Source organism: Alexandromys fortis, unplaced genomic scaffold (genome assembly GCF_014885135.2).
Source record: "Alexandromys fortis isolate MF-2015 unplaced genomic scaffold, M_Fortis_MF-2015_v1.1 scaffold_1, whole genome shotgun sequence".
NCBI lineage: Eukaryota > Metazoa > Chordata > Mammalia > Rodentia > Cricetidae > Alexandromys > Alexandromys fortis.
The window spans coordinates 19,195,179-19,221,341 of NW_026067927.1; the positions used below are offsets into that span (position 1 = coordinate 19,195,179).

At 37.9% G+C, this 26,163-nt stretch overlaps 1 protein-coding gene across 6 annotated transcripts in view; it reads left to right on the forward strand.

The window, feature by feature from the left end:
* Positions 1-26,163, forward strand: part of Cntnap4 (contactin associated protein family member 4) — a 274,903-nt gene that overhangs the window by 231,109 nt on the left and 17,631 nt on the right. For 5 of the 6 annotated variants that reach the window (XM_050144152.1, XM_050144155.1, XM_050144156.1 and 2 more), the window contains 6 exons: positions 4,528-4,698; positions 5,304-5,522; positions 16,215-16,454; positions 18,676-18,900; positions 20,527-20,660; positions 21,481-21,568. In XM_050144152.1, the coding sequence (XP_050000109.1) occupies positions 4,528-4,698; positions 5,304-5,522; positions 16,215-16,454; positions 18,676-18,900; positions 20,527-20,660; positions 21,481-21,568 (1,077 nt within the window). The remainder of the gene's footprint in view (positions 1-4,527; positions 4,699-5,303; positions 5,523-16,214; positions 16,455-18,675; positions 18,901-20,526; positions 20,661-21,480; positions 21,569-26,163) is intronic. The other variant, XM_050144157.1, reaches the window with a different exon arrangement.

The window sequence follows — 26,163 nt, forward strand, 5'->3', positions numbered from 1 at the left end:
TTGGATAGTTCAACATAAATTGCTTGAAACAAAAGAGAATGTGACTTGTGGAAAGATCTTTTTTTCTGGTATCTCACATAACCTTATACATTTTCCATTGTCACTCTGATCTTCATAGGAATGAAGGACATATAAGCAACAATAAACTTAAACAAACTTAAATGAACATTGCTAACCTTGTTCACAATTTTACACACCCTCTTATACCTAGAATGAAGGTAGTTGGTTGCTTACATCAAAATTTCATTCTTTGTGAATGGAGTTGAAGGAGGAGTGGATGGGGAGGGGGTAGATGAGTAAGGGGAAGAAGTAGAAACTGGTTGGTATGTAAAGTAAATAAAAAGTATTATTTGAATAAAAAAGAAGAAAAAATCATTCCTGGGGCTGGGGAGATAGCTCAGTCAGAAAATGTTTGCTGTACAGGTGCAGGCAATTTAGTTCAGTTCCAACACCCACAAAAGTCCTGTAGGGGCAGAGATGGGTAGACACCTGGGACTTGCTGGCCAGACAATCTCTTACTTAGTTTGGTCAATGAGCTTCAGGGGTCCTGCCTGCAATGAGAGATCTTGTTTCAAAAACAAAGTGGGCAGATCCTGGAGAATGACAGCCGAGGTTGACTCTTGGCCATATGTGTATGTATGCTTGTTTGTGGCCATGCACACACACAGAAATACATATATGCACACTTTCCCAACGCAAATTGGATTTTTCCAGCCTCTTGCAAATTAAGTTTGTATGTCATTGAAAAATTAAATAATATGTATGTGTGTGTCTTTCCCTTTGTTACTGATATCCACTTTTGCATAAAATTATAAAATTATTATAAGAATAATAAAAAACATAGGCTTCAGATTATTTGTAAAAGCACTTTGATGGCAAAGGCAATCTCTGCTTTGCTTTTGTAAGAGGTAAAAATCATGCCAACTATTTTGAACATGTTGGCGGGGACAGCAGGGATATTTTACTGTATGCAAACACCCATGAATAACATTGCTCCCTTTTTAACTGGTCTATCACCCACACACTGTGATTCTTCCCAGCCAGATTTCATTTGTTCCACCCTCATTTTTACATATACAGATTTCAATGGGGGTTCATAAATTGTTGAAAATAATACAGAAGTGCTAAAAAGAGGCACCAGTGAATTATTAAACCAATACTTCGGTTTTTTGTATTCCAATGAAACAAGATGTAATTAATCTTAGTGTTTCATTTCTGTTAAGAAATCTATATTTTTAAGCTAATTTTAATGGCTCATAAATGTTTAGAAGACACAATTGACTGGTAAAATACTTCTCATCAATATTTTAATATTATATATATATATATTACTTTTAAGAAAGAATTCTTATCACTCACTTCCCTCAATTTCATTTCAATAATCCTAAGAAAAATATTACTTTTTCAAGAATTCTTTTTAAAAAGCTATTCTACTTATGCTTAGTAACTTTTTAAACTACACTTAGTGTTAAATAGTGCTAAATTCTAATTCCTTAAGGGGCTTTATAAAAATGTTTACACGTGAAATCAAATACTTATTACATGTTCTTTTGCATAAATAAGTACATTGACTCTGATTTAGAATGGATACATATACCTTTACAGACATATACATATTGTATAGTTATGAAAATTTAAAAGAACTTAATTTTTTCTCTGATTCACATCGTTTTAGTTAGGTTATATTTAATTACTATTTAGCTAATTATCACTAAGTATTAATATTATAGAATAATGCATCTTGATGTGTCGTTTGTGCGTATCCATTTATGCTTGTGTGCGCGCATGCACACAGAGACCAGAGGTTGACATCAGGTGACTTTCTCAGCCGCTCTCCACCTTGTTGTCTGAGAAGAAGGTGTCTCTCACTGAACCTGAAGCTCACTTATCTCCCCCATCCTAGCCCTGGAATTACAGAAGCATGCTGTCACACCAGAATTTAATACACGGGTGCTGAGAATCCGAACTCAGGCCCTTGTGCTTACATGGCAAGTGTTTTACTGACTGGTTCATCTCTACAGTCTAGCCATTCATGATGTGTTTTCATTGAAATGATTAAAGAGAGCATCTTACTTGCCTGGCAATAAATGATGCAGTGTTCTAGATCTGCTCCTGGGCAGCGTAGGGACTCTCCAACCCCCTTCTTTACAGAATCCTCTTGCAAGGATTTACAATTTACTGCTATTGCTACAGATCTCTACCTCTCCTCCCTTCTCTTAGACTACCCAGATTCTCTTGGGAGCACAGGACATACGGAGATGAGGCTTCACACGCCACTGCACACCATCCCGTCAATATTCACAGTGGCCTTGGCTTTCTTTGTAATTGTCTTGAATTAGCAGTAATTTCTTAATCTCATGAAAGGTTCTTTCCTCATTCTCCACCTATTGTGAATTTGTAAAGTGGGGTTTCCTAACTAAGCAAAATGTATTATTGTGTGTGTAAGAGTGTTTTAGCTTCCTAAAGCAATAAATTGTTTTCAATAGCCTGAGAGCACTTACTGCATAGAGGGAATCAATTCAAAGACTGTCCTTCAGTTTCAACCATTCCCTGAAGTCTTCCATATGAAGCTCTATTGGGTTAGTTATAAATACAATAGGTAACAAACAAAACCTTGATTTTATAATATATAATATAAAAATATATTACATAATTTAAGCCTGAGTCCTGATCATTCCCTTCCTAAGCACATGAGATCATATTTAGTAGGATCCCATAATTTAAAGTTACATATTTATTTTGACCTTATATCTAGCATTTTAAGAGAAAGGCATGTCACCCCTTGTAAAAGGAGATCCGGTTAGCACGTTAAAGGGCACAGATGTACTTTTATCCCTAAGTTGACATTTTTCATTTTGTGCATATTTTCATAGACTAAGATCCAAGGGTCTAATATACAGATGTAACTATCGAAAGGATGCAAGACAGAGCCTAGACAGAACTCAGATAACGTGTAAGATGGCTTAGCTAGAGGGACGTGGTGAGATCTCACTGACTACGTTTTTCCCCAACTATGTAAACTCAGTTTTAAATTGTCCACATGCAACAGAAATTTGACTTTTGAGTCAAACCCACATGAAAAACAGAAACAAAACAGAGAAACAAATAGTAGACTTGTGTGCTGTTCTTCCCAGCGTCAACGGAGAAGAGAACATTTCAAGGGCAGGTGGAGACAGTCATGTCTGTGACTTCCAAGTAGCGGGATCTCTGCTCTTTGCTAACATCATGAAGTCTTTCTTTAGAACAACAGTTTCTGACTCGGGAGGACCAGGCTATCCTTCCTGGAGGAAGGTAATTTAGCTAGGAGGATGTTAATCCTTGATGAGAGGGTGGGTGGAGTGGCTTCTCACCAAGGATGCCTAGTTCTAGCTGATGAACTGAGAACTGCCGGCGGCAGCTGAGGCACATAACTCATTTTTTTTTTCTGGATAATTCTCCATATCAGCTCAATATATCCAGCTGGATTTCATCCTGGCGGCTCTGCCTTTGAATTTATATTTCATTTTCCATATTTCTTCCTACATATCAGTCAAATATTTTTTTCTAAAGAAAAGTTGCGCATATCCACCAAAGAAAGTGAAGATGAATGCGCTGCGTTTAGACAGAAAATATAATTAACTTCGTTTTTTTAAAGATTTATTTCTAGGTCTCATTACATGTCTGTATGTTGAGGGGAGGGATGGGTTGGGCTGAGTCGAGGTACCTATGGAGGCCAGAAAAAGACACTTGGATATCCTGAAGCTGGAGTTACAGGGCGGTTATGAGCTCCATGATGTGGGGGGATGGAACCAAATTTGGGTCCTTTGCAAGATGAATGCGCAGCCTAAACTACTGATTCACTTCTCCAACCCATACAAGTTGGTTTGTTTCCTCCGTCTCTAAACTGATGTTCCAAACCCTCTCACGTTTCCCACCTCTTTCTCGTATTGAGTATTTGTAAGCGTTTAGAGAAAGTTTCTTCATTTACCCCCCCCCCCGTTATGAGCGAGGAAAGGAATGGCTTCTGAGTGAAAGAATCTTTTTTCTAACAACAGTCGTGCTGCATACACAAAGTGTGTTTGGGTCCTTAACTAACGGAGACTGTAGAAGGCCAGTCTCAGGGTGAGATTGGCAAGGTCGTCAATGGGAGGAAGAGCCGGTTGCGAGGATCCGCTATAGAAATTTTTTGAGTCAAAGTAACCAGGTGTTTAAACTTTCAAGATGCAAAAGTGTTCTGTAATTAGTCAAGGTTTAGCAGATTCTTTATGTATCACTTTAACCGAGGGTAGGCTTTTGGGTGCAAGTGTGTTTTCTTGTTTGGGGGGCATTTCTGTATGAACTTGTAGGCTGGAAAGAATCCAGGGCTTCAGCCATTGGAGAGGCTCTCACCCTGGGCCTGTCCTCTGTACATGGCAAGGGAAGTGGTTTTATACGAAATTTGTGATTTTTTTTTTAAACAGGCACAATGCTAAGTGGAAAAATGACAATTACGGTTACAGTATTCTTTGTATGGCATGAATTTGTTCTTTTTTGTGGTTTTTGAAACAGGGCCATTTTGGAATGCAGCTTTCTTTAATACTGAGGCTTCCTACCTCCACTTCCCCACATTCCATGGGGAGCTCAGTGCTGATGTGTCCTTCTTTTTCAAGACCACAGCCCAATCTGGGGTGTTTCTAGAGAACCTGGGAATCACCGACTTCATACGGATAGAACTACGGTGTAAGTGTCCTTTCCAAGTCTTGAAATACTTTCATTTAGTCCTGAATTCTTCAGTTGACACTTAGAAGCTCATACCTCTTGGGGAAAAGATCTGCTTTGCAAGAAAATAATTTAAGTGATAATTCAGTAAAAATATTGATAAATTCATTAGCAGTGGAAAAAAGTTTTTAAATTGAAGTAATTAAAATTTAAGACAAATTTTCAGTTAATGACTAATATTAATTACAAAATTATTTAATGAACCACTTATTATTTTGATATATTCAGTCTTCTATTAATAGCACAATATCAAATGCATGTTTCATGCTGTTAAATTATATAAACTTTGAATCAATGAAGCACTTATTTTGTATAATCAATTACAGATGCTAGTTTTGTGCTCTCTAAATAGTCTTAATCTTTATCAATATGAAAAATTAGTCAGAGGGTGAACTTTTAAAAATCTGTAATTTCACCTCAAAATGTGTCTTACTGTGTCCTTCCACATCAGGAGAGTTATATCTATTTGGATGCCATTGTTCCCTTGTGTCTGATGATTGCTGGGTGGTGTTGTCTTAAGTGCATTGGATACTCACCTGGAAAACCCTCACTTCTGCTATCTCCAGCACCCACAACAGTAACCTTCTCATTTGACGTGGGAAATGGACCTTTCGAGATCTCGGTGCAGTCACCCACGCACTTCAATGACAACCAGTGGCATCACGTGAGAGTCGAAAGGAACATGAAAGAGGCATCACTTCAGGTGGATGAGTTCTTGCCAAAGATACAGGCTGCTCCCACCGATGGCCATGTCCTCCTACAGCTCAACAGTCAGCTCTTCGTGGGTAGGTTGCTTTTTCAAAAAAATAAAAAGTAAAACATTGAACGTATGCGGCATGTCCAGCGATGAGTGACTATAAAGTAATCCCAACCTGAAAAATGATGACAAAGAGCTAGTAGCAAAAACGAGCAGTAATTATTGAAAACCCAGATTCCAGTCTGTGCCAGGTACCCCATTCCTTCTCCTTCCTAATAACCTACTCATGCAATAGGTATTATCCCTATCCTAAAGAGAGAGAGAGAAAGAGATAGAGAGAGAGAGAGGTTAAGAGACTTAAATATCTCTGCGACAATATCCTCATTCTTCATACTTACCTCCTTAATATATAGAGGCCACATGATTTGTTAAAGTTTGTATATTACATTTGGGGCTTTTAGTATGACCTTGGAAATGTTTATTTCTTTCCTCCCAGAAATGAAAGGCCCTTGTAATGCCAGCCAGTGCCAACTGCTGATGTTTCTCAACCTGTACAATTAGCACCCAAACTAGGCGGATGGTAGGAAAGAAAAAAGAAAGACGGTACTCAGCTTCAACAGCTTCTTTTCTACTTTGCCCATTTTTTTCCCAGCTCTCTCCTGATACCTTCCTTTATAGTGTCTCCCCCAATGTCCATTGACTCAACACTTGCAAGTCGCCAGACTGGAATTCCTCTCCATGTGTTTAATTTTCCTTGGCTTCTTTGCTAATTACTTTGCAGAAGTTACGAACCGTGAAGTTCAAGGATTATCTTTTATTTGATCCCAACTCATACATTTTAATGTAAACAAAGACCCAGAGACACGATGAGGCAGGATAAATGATGAATTATCAGAAATTATACTCCAGACATCTTCAACGGCTATAATTAGAACAGAATTCATCAGCTTCCTGCTTACACCTTCTGTTGCCTAACAATGTTATTAGCACCCTTCCACTGAAAGGGATGAGCTTGCTCGTGACATATCTGACAAAGACACATTTCGGTCTTCTAATAAATTTATGTCCTCATTATTTCCATTATTTATTTTTCCCCTGAAAACAAATGTAATGACTAGCTTCCGCAACTGAAGTACTCTAGTAGACAGTCTCCTCGCAAGCTTGTGGTCACTCAGTTGGCTTAGAGTATAAAAACAACAAAGTACACCTGAGCAGGAATATATAACTTTTCTCTTAATGTCATACTGTAAGCTCAGTCAGGAAGCGAACATAGATATCTCTTGAATTTAAAAAAAAATGAGAGATGGTCACAACAAAAAAGACTGCAATTTAAAATCTGTCAGTGGCTTGGAAATAGCCTTACTATTCTTGGAAATTGAGAAGGCTGAAATTGTCCTCAACGTTTTCAGTGAAATATGCTGCAGTTTGCCTGGAGATGACCTTTCCTCCTTGGGAGGGATCTCAACTTCCCAGAGATGGCATCACTCTATATTGTACCTGATAGGAATCCTGGCCTTAATTTGATTTCAGGTGCCAGTAATGAAGTAGCGTATAACATCAGACAACTGCTTGGAACCGGCTCAGGTCTTTTGCTATCAATCATATGCAATAATTTGAATAAGGATCGAAGAGGTTTCATCTTTATGGAGGCAATTAGTTGGACCTTTGACGTCTCCATATGTGTTCAGGCTTAAAGTGGCTTTGTCGCTGCAAAATTTTAACAATGGAAATCTTGATGATGTTTAAATCAAAGGCAGTGGGGGAAAATAGATCTCTGCCAAAAAAAAAAAAAAGTTCTATTTTCAATGAATTAAGATCTTCATTTGTACTTATAGGTAACTGGGGATACAATGACATGATGTAGTATAATGATACCTGACTATCAAAATGCCACCTAAGGGGCTGCTTTTGTTGCTCTGCCTATCACCGAGCAGACCACTCCCAGGAGAAGACAGCTTTCTAGTTCACATAACAAGACGCACACACAAAATATTAGTCTTCCAATTTACAATACCCTATCAAACAAATCACGATATATCTTTCTTTCTTATTATTTTTTTTAGGTTTGCCAATAAAGAGTTTTTGCCTTACAGGCAGACTCCATGAGAGACAAATTATAATTAAAAAGGTTACACTGAATTAGAGCTCAGTGGGTGGCATACTAGCAAAAAATCAGCAGTAATTAGAGGGGGTTTAATGAAGCACTTGCTATGAGCAAAAAGTCCTCTGCGGCCCTATGAGTGTATTTCGGTAGAGGAGGTAAGAGTAGTCAATGGTGAGAATGAAAGGAAGATATGGTACATATGTATTTATACATGTTTATATATGCGTGTACACCACACACATGCACACACACACATGCACACACACACACATGTATACCTCAATGATGAAAAATAGTAAAGTAGAAATGGAACCTGGAGAAGTGTGTGTGTCGGGCATTGATTAGTGTTGGGAGTTTCCATTTCAAACTGGGGTGTGGGGAGATGTTAACCCTTGAGTTGAGCCCAGAGGAAGCAGACTAGAGATGAAGTTCTCAATGGTAGACTCCTAAGTGGTGATCGTGAGTGCAACAGAGCTCAGGAACAGGAATAAACTGATGTGGCTGGAAAGAATGAATGTGAGGGAACGCGGCGGGAAGCCAGGTTGAGCTATACAGTGGAACACAGCAGGCCCTTGCAAGGAATACGCATCTAGTAGTAAGGGATGCCAAGACCTAGCTTCTTTCTTTCTTTCTCTAATTCCCATTTACTGCCACAAGGGAAGTGGACGGAAGGAAACCAGTGGGAGCAGGCTATTGCAGATCTGCACGACAGCTCTCAGCAGCCCCAGCTGACATAGATGCGTTGAAGCACTGCAGGAACACGTTTCATACGTAGCTGCTTACAACTTGCAAACAGATTGATTGGCTGTTACTGTCAGCATTTGTTGACTTTCCCATAACGAAATTCTCACTTGTAAGGTGCTTCCTTGTAGGTCTCTGGGTTCCTCATAATGCTTCCTAGTTTTCAATTTCATTTGAGTTTTCAATTTCATTTTCATGTGAGTTTTCTTTTCTCTCCCTTTATTTGAATTCATGGCAGTGATTAAAGTTGTTCCCTGGCCTCACATCTCCAATAAGGGCCAGTCTATTGGAGGAGAGCTGCGAAAACATCTCACAGCCTTCCTCCCCGTCAACAAAATCCCACCAGTGCTATGGTCATATGCTCATCAGGAAACCTGGCTTTTCCATTCATAGAGTGTGTTTAACACACGTTATGTGTCACGGGTCCGTTTGCTTGGGAACTCTTGCTTTGCATACTAATAAATATGAGAGTTAAGTCTCCTTCCCTCCTCAGAGTTGGTGGTTATATGGGTGACTGAGAATCTCTGCATTAATACAATGTAATTGATTTTCTGGTTGAAATTTTAAAGGGTAATTTAATACCCTTTACTTACAAGTTCGAGAGTTTAATTTGTAGTTCATCCATCCATCATAGGAATGATTATGACTAATCAGTATTTTCAAGTGTGCATAATGACTGTCATTTATATTTGGGTGTAGGGACAAACTAGCGAAGTCAACATGATTGTGGAAAGTAGGGCTGCAGCTTTCAGCATGGCTTTATTCTAATAAAGATCCTTTAAGGGTGGAGAGTGGAGAAAATAAAAGTATTCACATTCATGTGGAAGCCCAAGCTTAGACACATGAAAAAAGTGGAAGTCTAACTTAGGTGTAGTCTGAGAGTGATTTATTCACCAGTCCAGCATTTAGCTGCAAAAGTGCCTCTTGCATGGACACAAGTCTGTAGGAAGTTAGAGTTGCTTCATCTACTTGAAATGCAAGAAATTTCAATAGCCTTTTGGAAGCTGTTTCTTGTTGTTAACTAAATATATATATATATATACATACATATATACACACACAAATAGAAGTTGCAGATCTCCCAATGTATTCTTAATTTGACCAATCGTTTTCTCCTTTTCACGGACCAGGATGCAGACAGTATTCATTGACTTTACATGCATATGAGATTTTAAAATTTTCAAATATTGAAAGTTTTCATCAGCTCTTCGCAGTGGCCGGTTGTATTGAGATAGCATAAAAGAATTAAATGTGTTTAGCCAATTGTTTGCCCCACCCCTGCCTCTGAAGACCAACCAGACAGTGTGTTTGCACTACAGAGCAGAATTTGAAGCGAGAGCAGTGCCCTCACTTCCGAAGAAAACCAGTAGAATAGACAGATAAAACACCTGAAAGTTGTGAGCTGCCCGGGCAACAGTTGTTTGTGACAACTGAAACTGAACTCAGGTAGTGATGGATACAAGCAGAGGTGTTCTACGCTAAGAGGCGAGAAACAGGCTGGCTTAGGTAATGTCAGAATGGTTATCTTCACCTAATGTGACTCCGAGATGCTGTTCTCACTGGAGGAGGGATAAACATGAACAAAACTTTTTGGAGCAAGTGTATGATAATTAGGTTGGAAACTACAGCATCAATAGGACAGACTTTCTTCTCAAAACTCCCAAACATCATATCAGGTTGCTTCTGATAATGAAAAAATGATGATTCATGTGTTCTCAGCCCCAACTCTCTTTATTTGATGATGCGTGGATTTGAACCCAGGTCCTTGAGCATGCAAGTCAAGTGATCTATCACCAAGCCATGTCTTCAGCCTGTCCCTCTCCATTCTTGTTCTTAATTGAGGCAGAAGGTCTTAACCACCTCTTTCTTATTCTTTCACTTGGTCTCTGGATGTGCATGTGTGCACATGTGTGTGATTCATGAAACACCTTACACCATCCTGCTCAGAAATGCTGCTCATCACCTCGGGGAGGCTGAAGATGCTAGGCGTGTTGAGCCTTTGTCCTTGACCTTGATAGAACACCGAGACAAAGGGATAAAGGTCACTGCTGCTTGCGCTCACCAATGTTCCCTGACCACGGAAATGATGGGGAGAAAAGAATCAATCATTTTTTTTTTTAAACTGCAATGTGACAGTGGTCATTTTCTATTTCGGTTTGTAAACTCAGCATTTTTACCCCCAGAAGCTTCTTAAATTAGGCCTGAATTGATTTTCATTCAACCAGCTCTGCAATTTTCGTTTCCTGTCTAAATTCTTTCACTGACAAGTTTCCACACAAGTTAAACTCCATTTGAATAGTCGGGGACGAGGGGTGGAAGGAAGGACCCCTGACTTAGGGAGGAGTCATTTATGTCACATTTGGATTGCATCAAATCAGCAAACACATGGTGCAAGCAGTCTCTAAATGTCCCACACAACGGTTGATACTGGAATCAGTATACGAAGCACATTGAGGCTGCAAGCTGTAGTTCTTTATATTGGTTCTCTGTACAAGTGTATCTCTTGTGATCTTTTGGGAAATCCAAAGTAACCAATGCAAAGATATATTTCTTTAGTAATTTCAAGATTGGATATTACAAATTTTTCCTTGTAAGTTTGAGGGAGAAAATGAACGTGTGCTTGCATTCTGCTGGGCGAATATGAAAGACTATAATTACTTGATCATAGAACTTGCATGGATTGACCAGGTGATGTAGCCATGTCTCCATTGATCACAAGAGTTATACAGTTTATGAGGTGGCTATTCGTATTTGTTTCTCATTTTTTACCGGGTCACCCTTCTTTTAAATAGTAATTTTTTAAAAATTCCTTCCCTGTTTTGGATAAGTCTTTGTCATATAAGCTTATCATTAATATCTTCTAGATTCTTATGAATACATATTTTTATATTGTTAAAAGTGCCTTGAAAATGCAAGTTATTAATTATGACACATTCTTCATATTTTCTTTTTGGACTTTCATTTTTGATATGCTAAAATATAGTCATGGTAAGAGACTATCAAATAGTTTTATTGTAATAATTTTCATTTCAGTCTAATTTTCTTTGATAGTAATTGTGTTTCCTCATTAAAAATACAGTAAAACTAAGGTTGTATTTCTTTTGTGTGTTCATATCATATGTTTTAGAAATTTTATTTCTTTCCTTTTTTCATTATCTGTCTGAAAACCTCTGAGTGGACTTTTCTATCTTCAATGGGAAGACCTTAACGACCCTTGACCGAACACAAAATCTTAAGAGTAGAGCATACAACTATGTGCCTGAAACTGCTAACAGCTCATTTCTTTGAAATATACTCTATATGTTCAATACAGTGAGCCATGATTTAGGCAAAGAAACCAAAGTGACTTAAGTGACTTGCTCTTTGCCAGAGCAATACCCACTGGACCATGTTTGGTTCAGGCAAGAGACCGGACATTCTGCCGATGACAGTCTTTCTTATACAGACTGCTTCATTCAACCACAGTAGTTCTTTGAGCATGGGAAACAATGAATCTCGTTCCTTCCATGATCCTGGAACTCTGTACAATTAAGATCACTATTTGACATAACTAAAGATAAGCTTCTAGCATGGCACTCTTCTGTAGTTCAGATCACTGTTTCTGCAGGGCTGTCTTCCCCTGGGACGCTGTGCTGGGATCAGGCTCTAGATTCCAAGCACTTCTAACCCCTGGCGTGGTTCTGAGCCCAGCTTGTATGCCCTGCTGATTTCTTGCTCTAGATGGGCTTGTGGCTGGGACTTGATTTGTCTTCCTCTACCACAGTGTCAAGATCAGAGGGAGCCTATCATTTTTATAGGCTTGCATTTAAAGACACGGATAGCAATCGTGAGCTCTTTCAGTCTCTAAGGATGCTGGGGCAATGAAGTTGTTCTCGTTATCCTCAACAATATTCGAGGAGAGCGTGTGAATAGTTTGTCTTTTAAAACAATCAAAATTTAATCTCAAAGTTCTTCTTGCCACAAGTAATGGGAAATTGGCCCATGAAAGAGCTGGCTCCGATTCTGTGACACAAACACTTGTCACTTAGAAGAATTTTCTGAGAACTACAAATGTGTTGGAAGGATAAAACCAACAGGTATTCCTAATTCATTTCCCACTCAACACCTAGCCAGGTATTTTGGTATGAGACCTTGGTATTGTCATGCGTGTTGAATGATTCAGTTAAATTCAATCACACAGAAAGGTTATTCATTCGCGGCACAAGCTACTCAGTGTTTGTAAAGTTCCGGAATTCATTATGTCTCATCCAGCATGGCAAGTAAATTGATAGAAAATTAATTGGAAGATAGTTCCCAACAAAATAGCTCAGCAGAAACATCCAGAATCAATTAATCAAACCACAGCTCATTTTAATTGGACATACTCTAACCCTGGAAAGGCACGGCAATCTTTAATTAAGCTTTCAAGGCCAATCCTATCTACATGAGACATGCTTCTCAGAAGAGTTCTGTGACTGACTGGAAACCCAATGGTCCAGTTACAAATCTTCAAACACATGCAATGCAGTTATGTCTAATTAGATATGATGTTTTCAATAAAGGTAGCATTAAAATGAGTTTATTAGGTAAACATTAAACTCTTTGAAAGTGTGGAATTAAGAAGTTCTAGTTTCAAAGTTAGATGTTCATTACTATGACAATACTTTTATTGTATTTCATATTATATATGTATACACATATATGTTAATATGTTTTCTGTTAGTTACTCTATACTGTAGTATTATGCTAGTGTTTATTTCTGTATATACATTAGCATCAGGTAGTAATTGTGAACATTTCTCTCTGAATATATTAGCAAACTATTAGCTCTATGAAAACAGGATCAAATACATATACTTTTCATATTTCCAGTATCAGATATGGGATCCCACAAAGAACTGCTCAATAAGGCACAGAGAATATAAACACAGTTCATACCAAAGATGACCTAAGAAGAAAATGGAAATGTTTTCTTCTTTGACCTAATTTTGAAGTTGGGAGAAGTAAGACTGCCTTGAGATAATGACCACACATATTTTAAACTAAATGTGTTTATTCTGTTATTTCCTCATTATACCCACAAGTGTCTATATGTCTCTAACTTTTCTTAATGCAAAATAAGTAAGAAAAATTAGTTAGAATAAATGAAAATGGACTATATTTAGTTGTGGAACCTATAGTTGCTTAGTTATTTATGCTATTAGAAGAATTGAAGAATCCCCCGATTTACAGTGATATCATATAGCAACAGACAAAACAAGGTGATTTTCCATTAGTGTATGCTATGAAATATGTACCCTATGGTTTTATATAATGTAACGTGAAGGAATTAAATTACACCCAAGATGAAGCTCTAGCCCCTCCAAAAGGTTCCCATGCCAAGGGTAATTTGGCATAGATGGTAAGAAAACTCTAAAATCTAGTAAGAATGCCAGAAGAATTGTGGGCAAAGAGATTAAGCCTCAGGTGTTTACTGAGTTAAGTTAGCAAATAGGTAAGTTAGGCAGGTATGAAGCCAAGATGAATAGCAACTTGATGTAGAAAAAAGAGAAATGTCCTAAGAACATGGGCAGGGGAGAGACTTTGAGAATTGCAGAAGATTGTTCAAATTTGGTAGCATTTAAACACAAAGATTGTTAGCTGTTCTAAAATTTTGGATAAAATCAAAACCTTCTTTGACATACCCAAAAAGAATGCCTAGGGCTTTGTCTCTGTTCTCCTAATAACATAAATAATAGCTAAGGAACTCTAGGTTCAATGACTAAATATAGTATATGAGAGAGAAAGAGAGAGAGATTTCAAAATGGTTTTCCCCTTTTCTTATTCTATATATAGTCCCTTACTACCTATAGTATTGTGCCACCCACATTCAGGGAGTGTCTTCCCTCTTAGTTCTTACTTCCTAGAAACATCCTCCCAAACACACCCTGAGGTGTTCTCCATGTCTCAATTCAATGGACTTGATAATATTGAAAACTGAACTCTGGAAGCTGTTGGGCTCTATATCCCACTCTAGTCCCTCTGAAGTTACAGGTGACAAATTTGGCCCAGGCCATCTGAAGCACTATGTGTCCTTTGCTGTAGAGGCATGCATGACATAAAATGAAGTTTGAATTTATATTAAAATTTTGTTTAAAGCAATCTGGATAGAGGTCATTGCATCTATAAATTTGATTTCTAAGTAGTGTGAATGCTCCTGAAGGTAAACATTCTTATCAACTCACTCTTCACAATCTCTCATTAATAAGCTATTACGAACTTATTCAGAAATGCTCTTTGATTTTGGCCTTCATTCTTTATCTCAGAGACCCAAGCATCTCTATGGGTCAAAAGCTGACCCTCCTCAATTCGGGGAGGAGTACCCATCTCCCACTCTGATATTATGTGATTGAAGGAGTGAATGGAAGGGTGAATACAGTAGTGACTGGTTGTTGCACAGTTGTGATGTGTCAAGCATTTGTTTCTATGTGCTATGTAGCAGTGACTGAAGTAGCCTGTCTGATGTGTATTCAGATAAAGGGATATATACAGAGCAAACTGTTGCGACGTAAAACTCCATAGATAATAATTTTTTGACTTCTTTAAAAATCTGCACCAAATAATGTTGAATCGCTGACAACAGTGAGGGTCTATGGGTTACTGTTAGATTGAGAGGCAGCTATGTCCAGGTCTTTTTTGGACAGTCCTATTGAGGTATCATAGATGTAACTTCCCTGTGGTTTCTAAGAAACACAATCTCAAAGACTTCCTTGTACCATGACTTTGACAATCTCTCACTCCCCCTTTTCTGTGATGTTACCTGAGCCTAAGGTGTTAGAGATATAGTTGATGTTTATCCACTGGGTCTGGGCTCCACACCATCTGATGATCTCTGCATTATGACCTGTGGTTTTCTGTAATATTATCCATTTGTTACAGAGAAGCTTTTTTTTGATGTGAGTTGAGAACTTCACTTCTCTGTGGGAATAAATATGAGTTTTAGAATGCAGTTATAAATTAGGAACAATGGAAGTCTAGTAAAGTGATGGTAATAGATTCTCTCTTAAGATTCATAACTTTATCATCCAGAGGTTGTTGGCTGGAGAGCTATTGGTTCCTACCAAAATGGTTACCACTATTGCACCACTATTCCCTCATCAGTTTCCTTTCCAAGTTCTCTTAAAATTAGACTCAAGTACAAAACAGTGAATATTAGGTAAACTTGTAAGAAAATGTAAAATATACTAAAAAGCACAAGAAAAGTAATAAAATAATACTCAATAATCACCTTTTGGTGGATATTAAGTAAAAACCCATCCCTATGAATGTATTACTAAGTATTCCTAAGGTATACTTGTCAAATTAAATTATCAGACTAATGAAGATCAAGATTTTAAGTATATTTGTACATACCATGAATATATGCGTACATGTATGTGTGTTCATATCTATATACACATACACAAACATGCATGCCCATACACATATACTTTTTTAAAAAGGAAATAACAACCCACTAAAACAAAAAGCAAAAGCACACAACCATGACAATACACATTGTTATTTGGAATGAAGATGAAGCATAGTCCTAATTTTGTTCTTTGAAATAAAGAGATGGGGAAAGATGGCTTCTCCAGTGTGAAGCTCAATAAATAATTTTCAGAAACAAGTGTGTGGAGTTAGGCATGGCTCTTTGACAGAGAACTTTTCTGGTAAGTATGAGTACCTAGATTTGATCCCCAGAAGAAACAAGAGAAAAAGAAGCAATCCAAAGTTCAAAGAGTAGAATTTGTGGAGCATCTTTCTGAGTGCTAGTGTTTATCAACAGTTGTCTTTCACAGCTTTCAATTCTCCTCTTATCCTGCTGCTCAGTTCTCTAACATCTGATCACAGGTTTTCCTCTTCTTCATTGGGTCCTTTATTTGTTTGGTCTTTAAGTGAAGGAACATGTTCGCATCTGTAGTGTTTTCCTTGTAGGTGGGACCGCCACCCGGCAGAGGGGCTTCTTAGGATGCATCAGGTCTCTTCAGTTGAATGGAATAGCCCTGGATCTGGAAGAAAGAGCCACAGTGACCCCTGGGGTGCAGCCAGGTTGCAGAGGACACTGTGGTAGCTATGGAAAGTTATGTCGCCATGGAGGAAAGTGCAGAGAAAAGCCCAGTGGTTTCTTCTGTGACTGTTCTTCCTCTGCCTATGCAGGACCATTCTGCTCCAATGGTAGGTGTGCTTTGAGCTTGTATGCCTGTGAATAAGACACCTGGCAGGTGTGTGTGTGTGTGTGTGTGTGTGTGTGTGTATTAACATATTTTTTTGAAAAGTTGTTATTGTATGCCAATCATATATTAATCCTTGGACCTTGAACTCAGTTCTGAAAAAAATACTTGTCTATTCTTAAATAGTCACAAATAGTAGCTGTAGTAATATTTCATTTGTATTTTAGTAAATGAAGCTTGCCTGAAGAATAGAAAGTAAAACACCTCCACTGGTCAACCTTACAGACAGGCAGTGGTGACATACACCTTTATTCCCAGTAGCCACACTAGTTTGCTATAGAAACAGGGCAGTAGTGGTGCATGTTTTTAATTCTAGAACTAGAGAGGGATATAAGATGGGAGGAAACAGCTCTTAGAAACAGTCTAATTCTGAGGATTCCTGGAGGCAGGACTACCATTTCAGACTGGGGTAGGGGTAAGGGAGAGTGGCTGGATGTTTTGCTTTTCTGACCTTCAGGTTAAACCCAAATATCTGTCTCTGAGTTTTGACTAATCGTGCTACAAGTAGCCTTTAGGTGTCTTCAATGCTAGCCATTAATCTACTTTTGCTTTGTCTACTATTAATGTGTTTAAAGAACAGGGATGTCAACAACCTGTCCTATGGAGCAGTTCTTGGTTTTAAAACATTTAACACATCTAATACGCTCCAGAGGGTATTGCTTTTTTGGGTGAGCACGTTCAGCAATGCGAAAACCTAAATAATAAATATGTGTATTTATTTTTCTCATTCAAACAAATATTTTCTACCAAATACTGATGCATAAGGAAATAGTGACACTCTGATACTTGGTGTGTGATAAAATGAATATCTGCCAGCGAATGAAAACAGCAGGGAATTTATTTGCTGCTTCTCTTATTCACCAATCTATGCCACCGAAGAAAAAGAGAGCAGAGTGTAGTAGTAACTATCTGGATCACCTTCTCTGAATATACAGACACATATTATACTCTCATAGTTTTTCATAGAAGAAAACCGACATCCAATTAATTTAAATTCATTGAGTTTGTTGAAGTATCTCTGGGCTTCTTAATCTTCTCTTGAAAGAAGCTAAAAGAAATTGGCTCCAAATCAAAGCAACTTTGCAAAGAAAGCGCCAGGGGTTAGTTAATGAAAACCTGGCAAAAACTACACTTTTTGGGTTATCGCCTTTTACCAAGAACAACCTGTGACTTTGAAATCAATTGTGGTAATAATCACCCACCACTGGTAGTATTCTGGGAGACATTTTTGGTCTGAAGGATGAATTTAAGCCCTTCTTGAGGATGACTTTCCTTCATTTTCTAATTGAAATTTACAGTTCTTTCTAAATATAATCAGGAATGATATGCTACATGCATACATTATACTATATAAGTTATATTATAAATAATACAATTAATATATTGAAAATACCTAAAATGAGATGGGTACTAATGCATTGCTTTATGACCCAGTAAGCACGGTTTACAAAACCTATCAGCAACCAGATGCTTATACTAGCAAAGAGAACAAAGTCTAAGCATTCAAATCTAATATCACCACTGACCTTTTCCATACACATGTATCTGCCTACACATGTATGTAAATTTGAGATATTAACCTTCTATAGGTAAAATGTTATACTTGTTAAATTATTTCAAAAGGGCTGCATAATTTCTTTTGTTGAAACATGCTAAGCACGCACCTCTCTCACAAATAATGCTAGACTTCACCTTCTTTATGTAGTGTGCATCAAATGTGAACGCAGTTAATATAAAATTAAGGTATTTCTGCTTATTGATATTGAAATGGAGGGGGGAAAGTCCTCACTCTTCCAATTTTCCTATCATGAGAGGATACGTGCATTGTACCTACAAAGCAATAGATGGATGTTAGAATTTAAATAAGAAAGTAGATGTTCAGGGAGGACCAAGACAAGAAGCATGGCTTATGTGTGAACTTGCATAAGAGAGCGCTAAGCTTCCAATTGTAAAGCCAGACTAATGAATTAATTGTATGTCATTCTAACATAAAGGCATTTCACAAGCCATTGTGAAAGCTCCATTCATTGGCTGTGTTATCTTAGCCTGGGACTGTTTCTCTTAGCTGTGTACTTCATTTTACAGCATTGAGATGTCAATGAATGTAACTTGAACAAGATCCTTGGTTGTTAAATTTTTCACAGTCAGTCCGCCTATCATTTCAGAGATTTCTGCCTACTTTGGATCTGGATCTTCGGTGGTTTACAATTTTCAAGAAAACTATTCCTTAAGTAAAAACTCCAGCTTCCACGCTGCTTCGTTTCATGGGGACATGAAGCTGAGCAGAGAAATGATCAAATTTAGCTTCCGGACAACACGGGCACCAAGCTTGCTACTGTACATGAGTTCCTTTTATAAAGAGTACCTCTCAGTTATCATCGCCAAAAATGGTGAGTGTGTTTTAGAGGAGAGGGAAAGTTGGATTAGGACAGCGGGTCAGTAGAATACAGTTCCATCTGGGATGCTGGCTTCTAATCTAGAACAGGGAGAAAAACTGAGTATGTTTAGGTTTTCTCTTCTTTTTGAGTTTGAGTAGGATCTTAAAGATTCCTCTAAAAGGATCATTTAGTACTTAACATTTTTTTTTACATCTTTATAATTTTGGTAATTTTGTATCAACTATGTGAGTTTTTTGTTTGTTTCTATAAAATGTTTATATGTGTTTAATATTTTAATTATTTGTGTGTTCATGTGTATGTATCTGTGTGTCTATAGGCTCAAGTGCAAGTGTCCTTGGTGGTGAGAGTCATTGGGTTGAATTCCCCAGAACTGGTGTAGAGTTACAGGAAGTTGTGAGCTGCCTGATCTGGGTGCTGGGAATAAAACCCAGGGCATCTGCAAGAGCAGAGTGTCTACCTAACTGCTGAGTCACCTCTCCATATATTTATATTTTGTTTTTTTGCCAGGAGCTCTTAAGTATTTTATATGACTATTGATACAGCTTTAGTATTCTACTTTAAAATAAAATGTCTCCTTGTATGTAATACAGATTTTCTTCTAATCAAAGATAAAATGTATTCAAGGAGTGTTAATGGATCAGTATTATGCACAAAAATGTTCAGGAGATGACCTATTGGTCCTAACAGATGATAATGTAGTCGTAAGAATGGTTGCTGTATTTGTACGGGGTGACGGTTTGTGGGTTCTGGAATGTGTTTGCTACAGAAATCTTGTCACCGGAAAATGCTTACTACTGTTTTTCTCTGTTCTGTGTGTGGATGAAAGATGGATATTTTAGAAGTGAATTCTCTAGGTGAGAAAGATAAACTGGCATTCAAATATGCAACTGTGTCGCCTCACTTAAATCAAGTGGCCCAAGGGCGCTGATTGCTACAATAGGAATAATTTCGTTTCATGGGTGCCTCCAGTGTTTGCTTCGAGCTCAGAGTTTATCTGCACATTGAGGATATTTTTTTCCTTTTCTGGTAATTCAGGAGGAGTTCTGTGAAACAAATTAATTTAAATCTCTGCAGGCAATTGAATACTATTAATTTGAATAATAAACTTGGCTAAAAGTCGTTCATTTCACTTTAATTTCATTCCGAAGTTTATACTCCTGGTCCCTTGGAAATGAGTCTCATCTTGTATAAATCTACATCTGCTCAAAGTTTTGTCCCTCAGTTGGACTTCTGTGTGGGAGATGGATATTTAAAATAATATGAGGTTCTATTAAAATAATGTTATTGCAATATCACATTATACATGACACTGCGTAAATACTGGCACTTTCATTTTTTTCTGTGATGGAAGATGGTGTTATTGTTTGCACATTATGATTTCAGAGTTAAATTTTAGATGAAGCTAAGGACAATATGTCTACTCTTGATTTAGAAAATATTATAATTTCCCTTAGGAATTGACTTCTAGGACTTAGTGTTAGGTGACATACCCCAATGAGTGTTAGTGAACCTTTTTCTAGAAGTGAATTCATCAAAAAAAAATTAAAAGGATTCAAACATTTCCTAAGTTGTTTTAAGATGGTATTTTTACTAATATGCACCTTCTTTCTCCTTTAGGAAGTTTGCAGATAAGGTACAAGCTAAATAAGTACCAAGAGCCTGATGTTTTAAGCTTTGACTTTAAGAGCATGGCAGATGGGCAGCTTCACCACATACAGATTGCCAGAGAAGAAGCCATGGTCTTTGTGGAGGTAATAGACATTCTCCAGGGGTCACACCACATCCAGGCATGGGGCACTTAGAGCAGAAACATGGTCCTGAATCACCCCGATGAAGACATTTTCCCTTGGTCTTCTATAGATAAAATTAGGCTGAGGACAAAATCATCAAATGCGGTCATGTATTTTACCCTTCCATTTTGTTTTTAACAAAACTATATGAGATAGTATTAATAGCTGATGTTTAAAATGCCAAGCTCTGCTTGGTTTTCTTTCGCTCGGAGAGGAAATGATGTCTAGTTTCTCAGAGACCTACTGGTAGGACCATCAGTCATCTTGGGAAACCCACTTACTTTAGATGGGTATAAATGCAGCAATCATTCTACAACAGAAAATAATGATGGAAATATCAGAATGAGTTTGAAGAAAGGATGTGATTCACAGCAAAATGGAATTATTCACCTAAGCACTTTTTCAGAAAGCCACTAATGTTTCAGCTCTACATAGAACAAAATTTCTTAGCTGCATGACTCCAGTCAAAACCCCACGCTAAGGAAAAGTACTGAGGTAAAAAAAAAATCACATCTTTTTGTTGGATTTACCCATTTTGGGTTTCTTATGTGGTAGAGCTAGGTAAAGTAATAAAGGGGAAAGGTTGTGGAATAAATGGGTATCTGTGAATATATTAAAAATGATCAGATTTTGAGTGACTACATTTCTAAATTTCACTTTCTTAAACAATTATAGAACCATACTAACAAGTGCTTATCTTTTTTTTTCTTTCCTTCATCTCATTTTTTGACACAAAACAATGGTCATTTGGATGGCTATATTTTGTGTCATGATTTTATAGATTGATGAGAATACACGGAGACAAACTTACTTGTCGTCAGGCACAGAATTCAGTGCAGTCAAATCTCTGGTACTGGGCAGAATGCTAGGTAAGTAAAAGAAAAAATCTCCTTCTTAGTCAAAATTGATAAACATGAATCATAATGAACACACACACACACACCTCGTCGTGTCAAAATGAATACTTTGCCTTGTTTCAGTTGGGAAGCAATCGATGATGGAAGTAACCATGAGTAGTGGTTTCTTATGAAATAACAATTATCGTTCTTTGATAGGAAGGCCACACTGATCTTGATCATGTGTCAATCGTCGTAGTTGTACTGGGTAGTCAACTTGACACAAGCTAAACTCATCAGAGAGGTGGGAACCTCAATTAAGAAAATGCTCCATAAGATAAGGCTGTTGGCAAGTCTGTAGGGCATTTTCTTAATTAGTGATTAATGCAGGAGGGACCATACCACTGTAGGTGGGTGCCGTGCTTGGGCTGCTGATCTTGACTTCTATAAGAAAGCAGGCTGAGAAAGTCACGAGGAGCAAGCCAGTAAGCAGCATCCCTTTGTAGCCTCTGCCTCAGCTCCTGCCCTCAGGTTCCTGTCCTGATTGCTTTTTATGGAACTGTAAGTGAAATAAATCCTTTCCTGTCCAAGTTGCTTTGGGTTATGGTGTTTCGCCACAGCAATAGTAACCTAACTAAGACAATAATGAAGCATGATATTTTTTCCTACATCAAAAATACCAAGGTAGCAATGGCTATATATCAGCTTCTATTGCTTGAATGTCATGTATCACCATAGGCTTATGTTTGTACACTTGATCTCCAGCTGATGGCATTATAACCGCTTTTAGAATGTAGAGACTTGAAAACAGATGTGCACTGTTTGGGGTAGATTTGAGGCTATAATGCTCAGCTCCACTCCCTGCTCTCTCTTTTCCTTTTCTGCCAAGATATGGCCGAGTTAGATGTCCTGAGTGAATTCATACCACAGCCACCATAGACCTTCCGCCACCACACCATCTCTCCATGATGGTCTGTAGTCCTTAAATTATAAGCCAAGCCTTCCTCTCTTAAGTGCTTCCTGCCAAATATCTGATCATAACAACAAGGAAGGTAATGAGGACGTTTTGAAAATATGCAGACTTTTACTTAACAGTGAAAACGAAACAATGTCTAGAGGAAATGGGAGGTGAAGGCAGTTCCAGCTAACGAACATGCTTTCGGCTGTGCTTTGTGCCATATTTCATCTGCTGTGTTTTATTTACAGACTTGCTTAGGCACACCTAGGTGTCTTATAGTTCTTTTTCACTTGCATTATTTCTTATAGTAGTGGCGTTAAAGTAGTTATATGCTATCGCCGGTAAAATGTCATAATACACATGCACTTACCAACGAGGATTAAAATGAAAACAGAGAAGTCAAAAGATAATTTATTTTCACTTATAAATGAACAACTGAATGTTAATAAGTCGTGGTGTTTTACAGAAGGGAGCTTCTTGTTGTTTGGTTTTCATTACCTTCTGATATTTGGTAGCGACCCAGAATACTTTGTCTGGTGAAATACTGTATTTTTTGACCTTGAAAGTTGTTTGTACCTGGATTAATCATTCCTTATGTTCCCTGTACATCATCTTAAAATCCTGAGAATGTTTGATTAAACCCATGGGTGAATGATCAAAATATTGGCCCTGGAGAAGGTTAATAGCTAAGTTGATAAATATTTATAGACTTTCAGGTAGTGTGATGAGCACAAAAATTATGTCCTCCTCTTTCCCAAGCAGCAGAAATATCCTGGATCTCAATGGCCATCACACACACACACACACACCTATCCACAACACAACTTAGTTGCTAGGAAACATGACTAGAATATTCTAAGTGAGTCGCACAGTGTTAATTATTTATATCATATCTAATCTAACTATTTAAGATTGACACATCCTTTGCTCTAAGGAATATTCAAAGTCCAACACACTGAATATAAGATTGTGTTTCTACTTTATTTTGTAGCTTTAAGATGGACTCAGATCCTAGACTAGATGTATAACTAGCAGAGAAAGCAATATGTACCTTGATCCTCTGCATGGGGATACTTACCAGTGTTACACCAAATACAATTTAAGTGTTTAGAGCAGTGCGTCATTGAATGTGGTGGCATACAATATGGTACTGACACTTGAAAGTCACTGAGGCAGGAGGATTGTAAGTTGACTGACAGCTAGTCTGACATGCACAGAAAAAGCCTATCTCAAAAGAATTAAAAACTGAACAAGAATGATACCCCTGGGCATGGGGAGATGGCCAGGGAACAGCCCCCCCAAAAAACTATAGGCTATTGAGGAAAGCTGAGAAAGTGGTCTTTTCTAGGGAAAGCACGGCAACTGATTCTCCAGTGTCAAATCGTCAGCTCTGAAACCACACACACACACACACACACACACACACACACACACACACACGTACATAAGATTATATGGACTGACTAGGTCATATTTAAGAATATAAATGCCTATGCATATTCATAGACACATGCAGTAGCAATTAATTAAAAGATGGTGAATTTGAAGGCGAGCAGGGAGTGGCATATGAGAGGGTTTGGAAGGAGAAAAGGGAAGGAAGAAATGTTGTTATAATATCAAAAACATTTTCAAATGTATTGAAAAGTGAACAGGACAATATCTAGGCCCACTCTGGAAACTAGTCCAGAACACAAGGAAAGGGAGGATTTCCTAAGATGTCCTAACCAGGCTTTAATTACGGTGCCTGTCATATAGCTCATCGCTATTAAGCTAGCACAGAACTAGAGTTAATACAGAACTTAGCAGTCTTGCTTAACTAAGGGCATTCCTGTTTGAAGTCAGTATGGTGAATTTTATTAGGTGTCACTGTCCCAGATTTCAGGGCATATTTAAATTCATCAGCCTACGTAGATACTGAAGTATTTACTAACAATCTTGGAATGCAGTTTGAAAGACTAATTTATATGTTGGGACTTTTCAAGCTGAGATTAAACAAAATCATGAGAAATCTGTTCCGGAGGTCTAAACGCTGCCTGCTATTCTTGCAGCTACGACTTACAAAACACCATGCATCTTCTCCTCCACTGACTGCTCCCTTCCATTCCTTTGGCCTTCCAAAATTCAATGTGAATTATGAATTCCTTTTCAATAAACTCTTTCCATTGGGGAGGGGGAGTCAAAAGAAAAGAAAAACAAAACACGAGTTCGGCTCTCAGTTAAAGATAGAATACATTTTTCCGACTTGACCTTGAGAAATCTCGATGCCTATTTCAGGGAAATGTTTCTATCGTCTCAGGCAAGTGTAGAGGTGAGCGTGCTGTCCTTCATGAATTGGTGATTTAGGTTCGGATGCATAAAGAAGGTGTTGTTAAATCATTTCTTTTCATAACAACAGTGTTTTATCCCACTTATAGCGACGGCACCGCATAGGAAGCCAAAGAGAATTTGAGAAAGAATGAAATCCTGTCATTTGGGGCAAACTAGATAGAACTGGAGGTCATAATGTTAAAGGAAGTTAGCCAGATACAGAAAGGCAAATGCTGTAGGGTCAGCTCTTGTATGAGGATGCTCAAAAGAGTCCATCTGAATTCAAAATAAAGATGAAGAGAGGTTGGGAAAGGTGGAGAAAGGGGCGGGGCTAAAACGCAGCAAGACTGAAGGAGTAACTTTAGTGTTCCACAGCGCAGTGGGGTGTCTACAGTTTACAATAATCTACTGTTTATTCCACAAAGAATAACACAGTGTATTATTGTTCACAGGCTCCAAGTGTAACGAAACAATAATAAAATGAAAATGTTAGACCCTTGATTTGAATAAAACTTACTGTATACATGTATTGAAGTATCACGCCATGCTCCATAATTATGTGAATGAGCCAGGTTAATAATAATTTATTTTTAAATTAAATTTTAAATAAAATTTAAATTAAAGGTACATTATTGGTATAAGGACAGCTCAACCACTGTAAGGAGCAGCCACAACAAAACCATGGCAACAATACAGCCCAAGGTGGTTTACATGTGGGGCTAATATCTTCTCTGTGACTCTGTCATGGGGTAGATGGATGGGGAAAAATGAAAGCCCTAGAAAAATCCAGGATGAGGCACAAGAGAAAGGAGGTAAGGGGTGGGGCTCCACCCTGAGCTGAGGACTGTATATTGCAAACCTCTTGGTTGATTATTAGACTCAGAGAAGTGCTTCACTAAGCCTGGGAGCACACAGGCAACATTATCCCTAGAACTAAAAGTCTACATCCGACAGCATGAAAATGTGCCCATGTTTCAGAATGTATTATTATTAGACTGCAAACTTACAATGAGGGGAAACATGAGCCAATATCACATTCTTGATATCAAGAAGACAAGATGGTTTTCTGTGCATGATATATCACAAAAATAGTATGAAGTAATAGAAAATAGTCAAAGGAATGAAATAGTTCCCAATCTCAAGAGCTCTTGTGTTTATCAGGTTATGAAAGGAGGCATATATGTAAGATGTGTAGCATGTGTGCCCACAAGTCTAAGTAATGGATGATATTGACATCATATTTTATCTTCAAATTTAATGCCAGGCTTTCTGATATAATACTATTGAAAGTAGAAACATGTTAACTATATTATGAAATAATTAGGACATTGAGAGGCATCCTGTGAGGAGGATTGTCTTAACA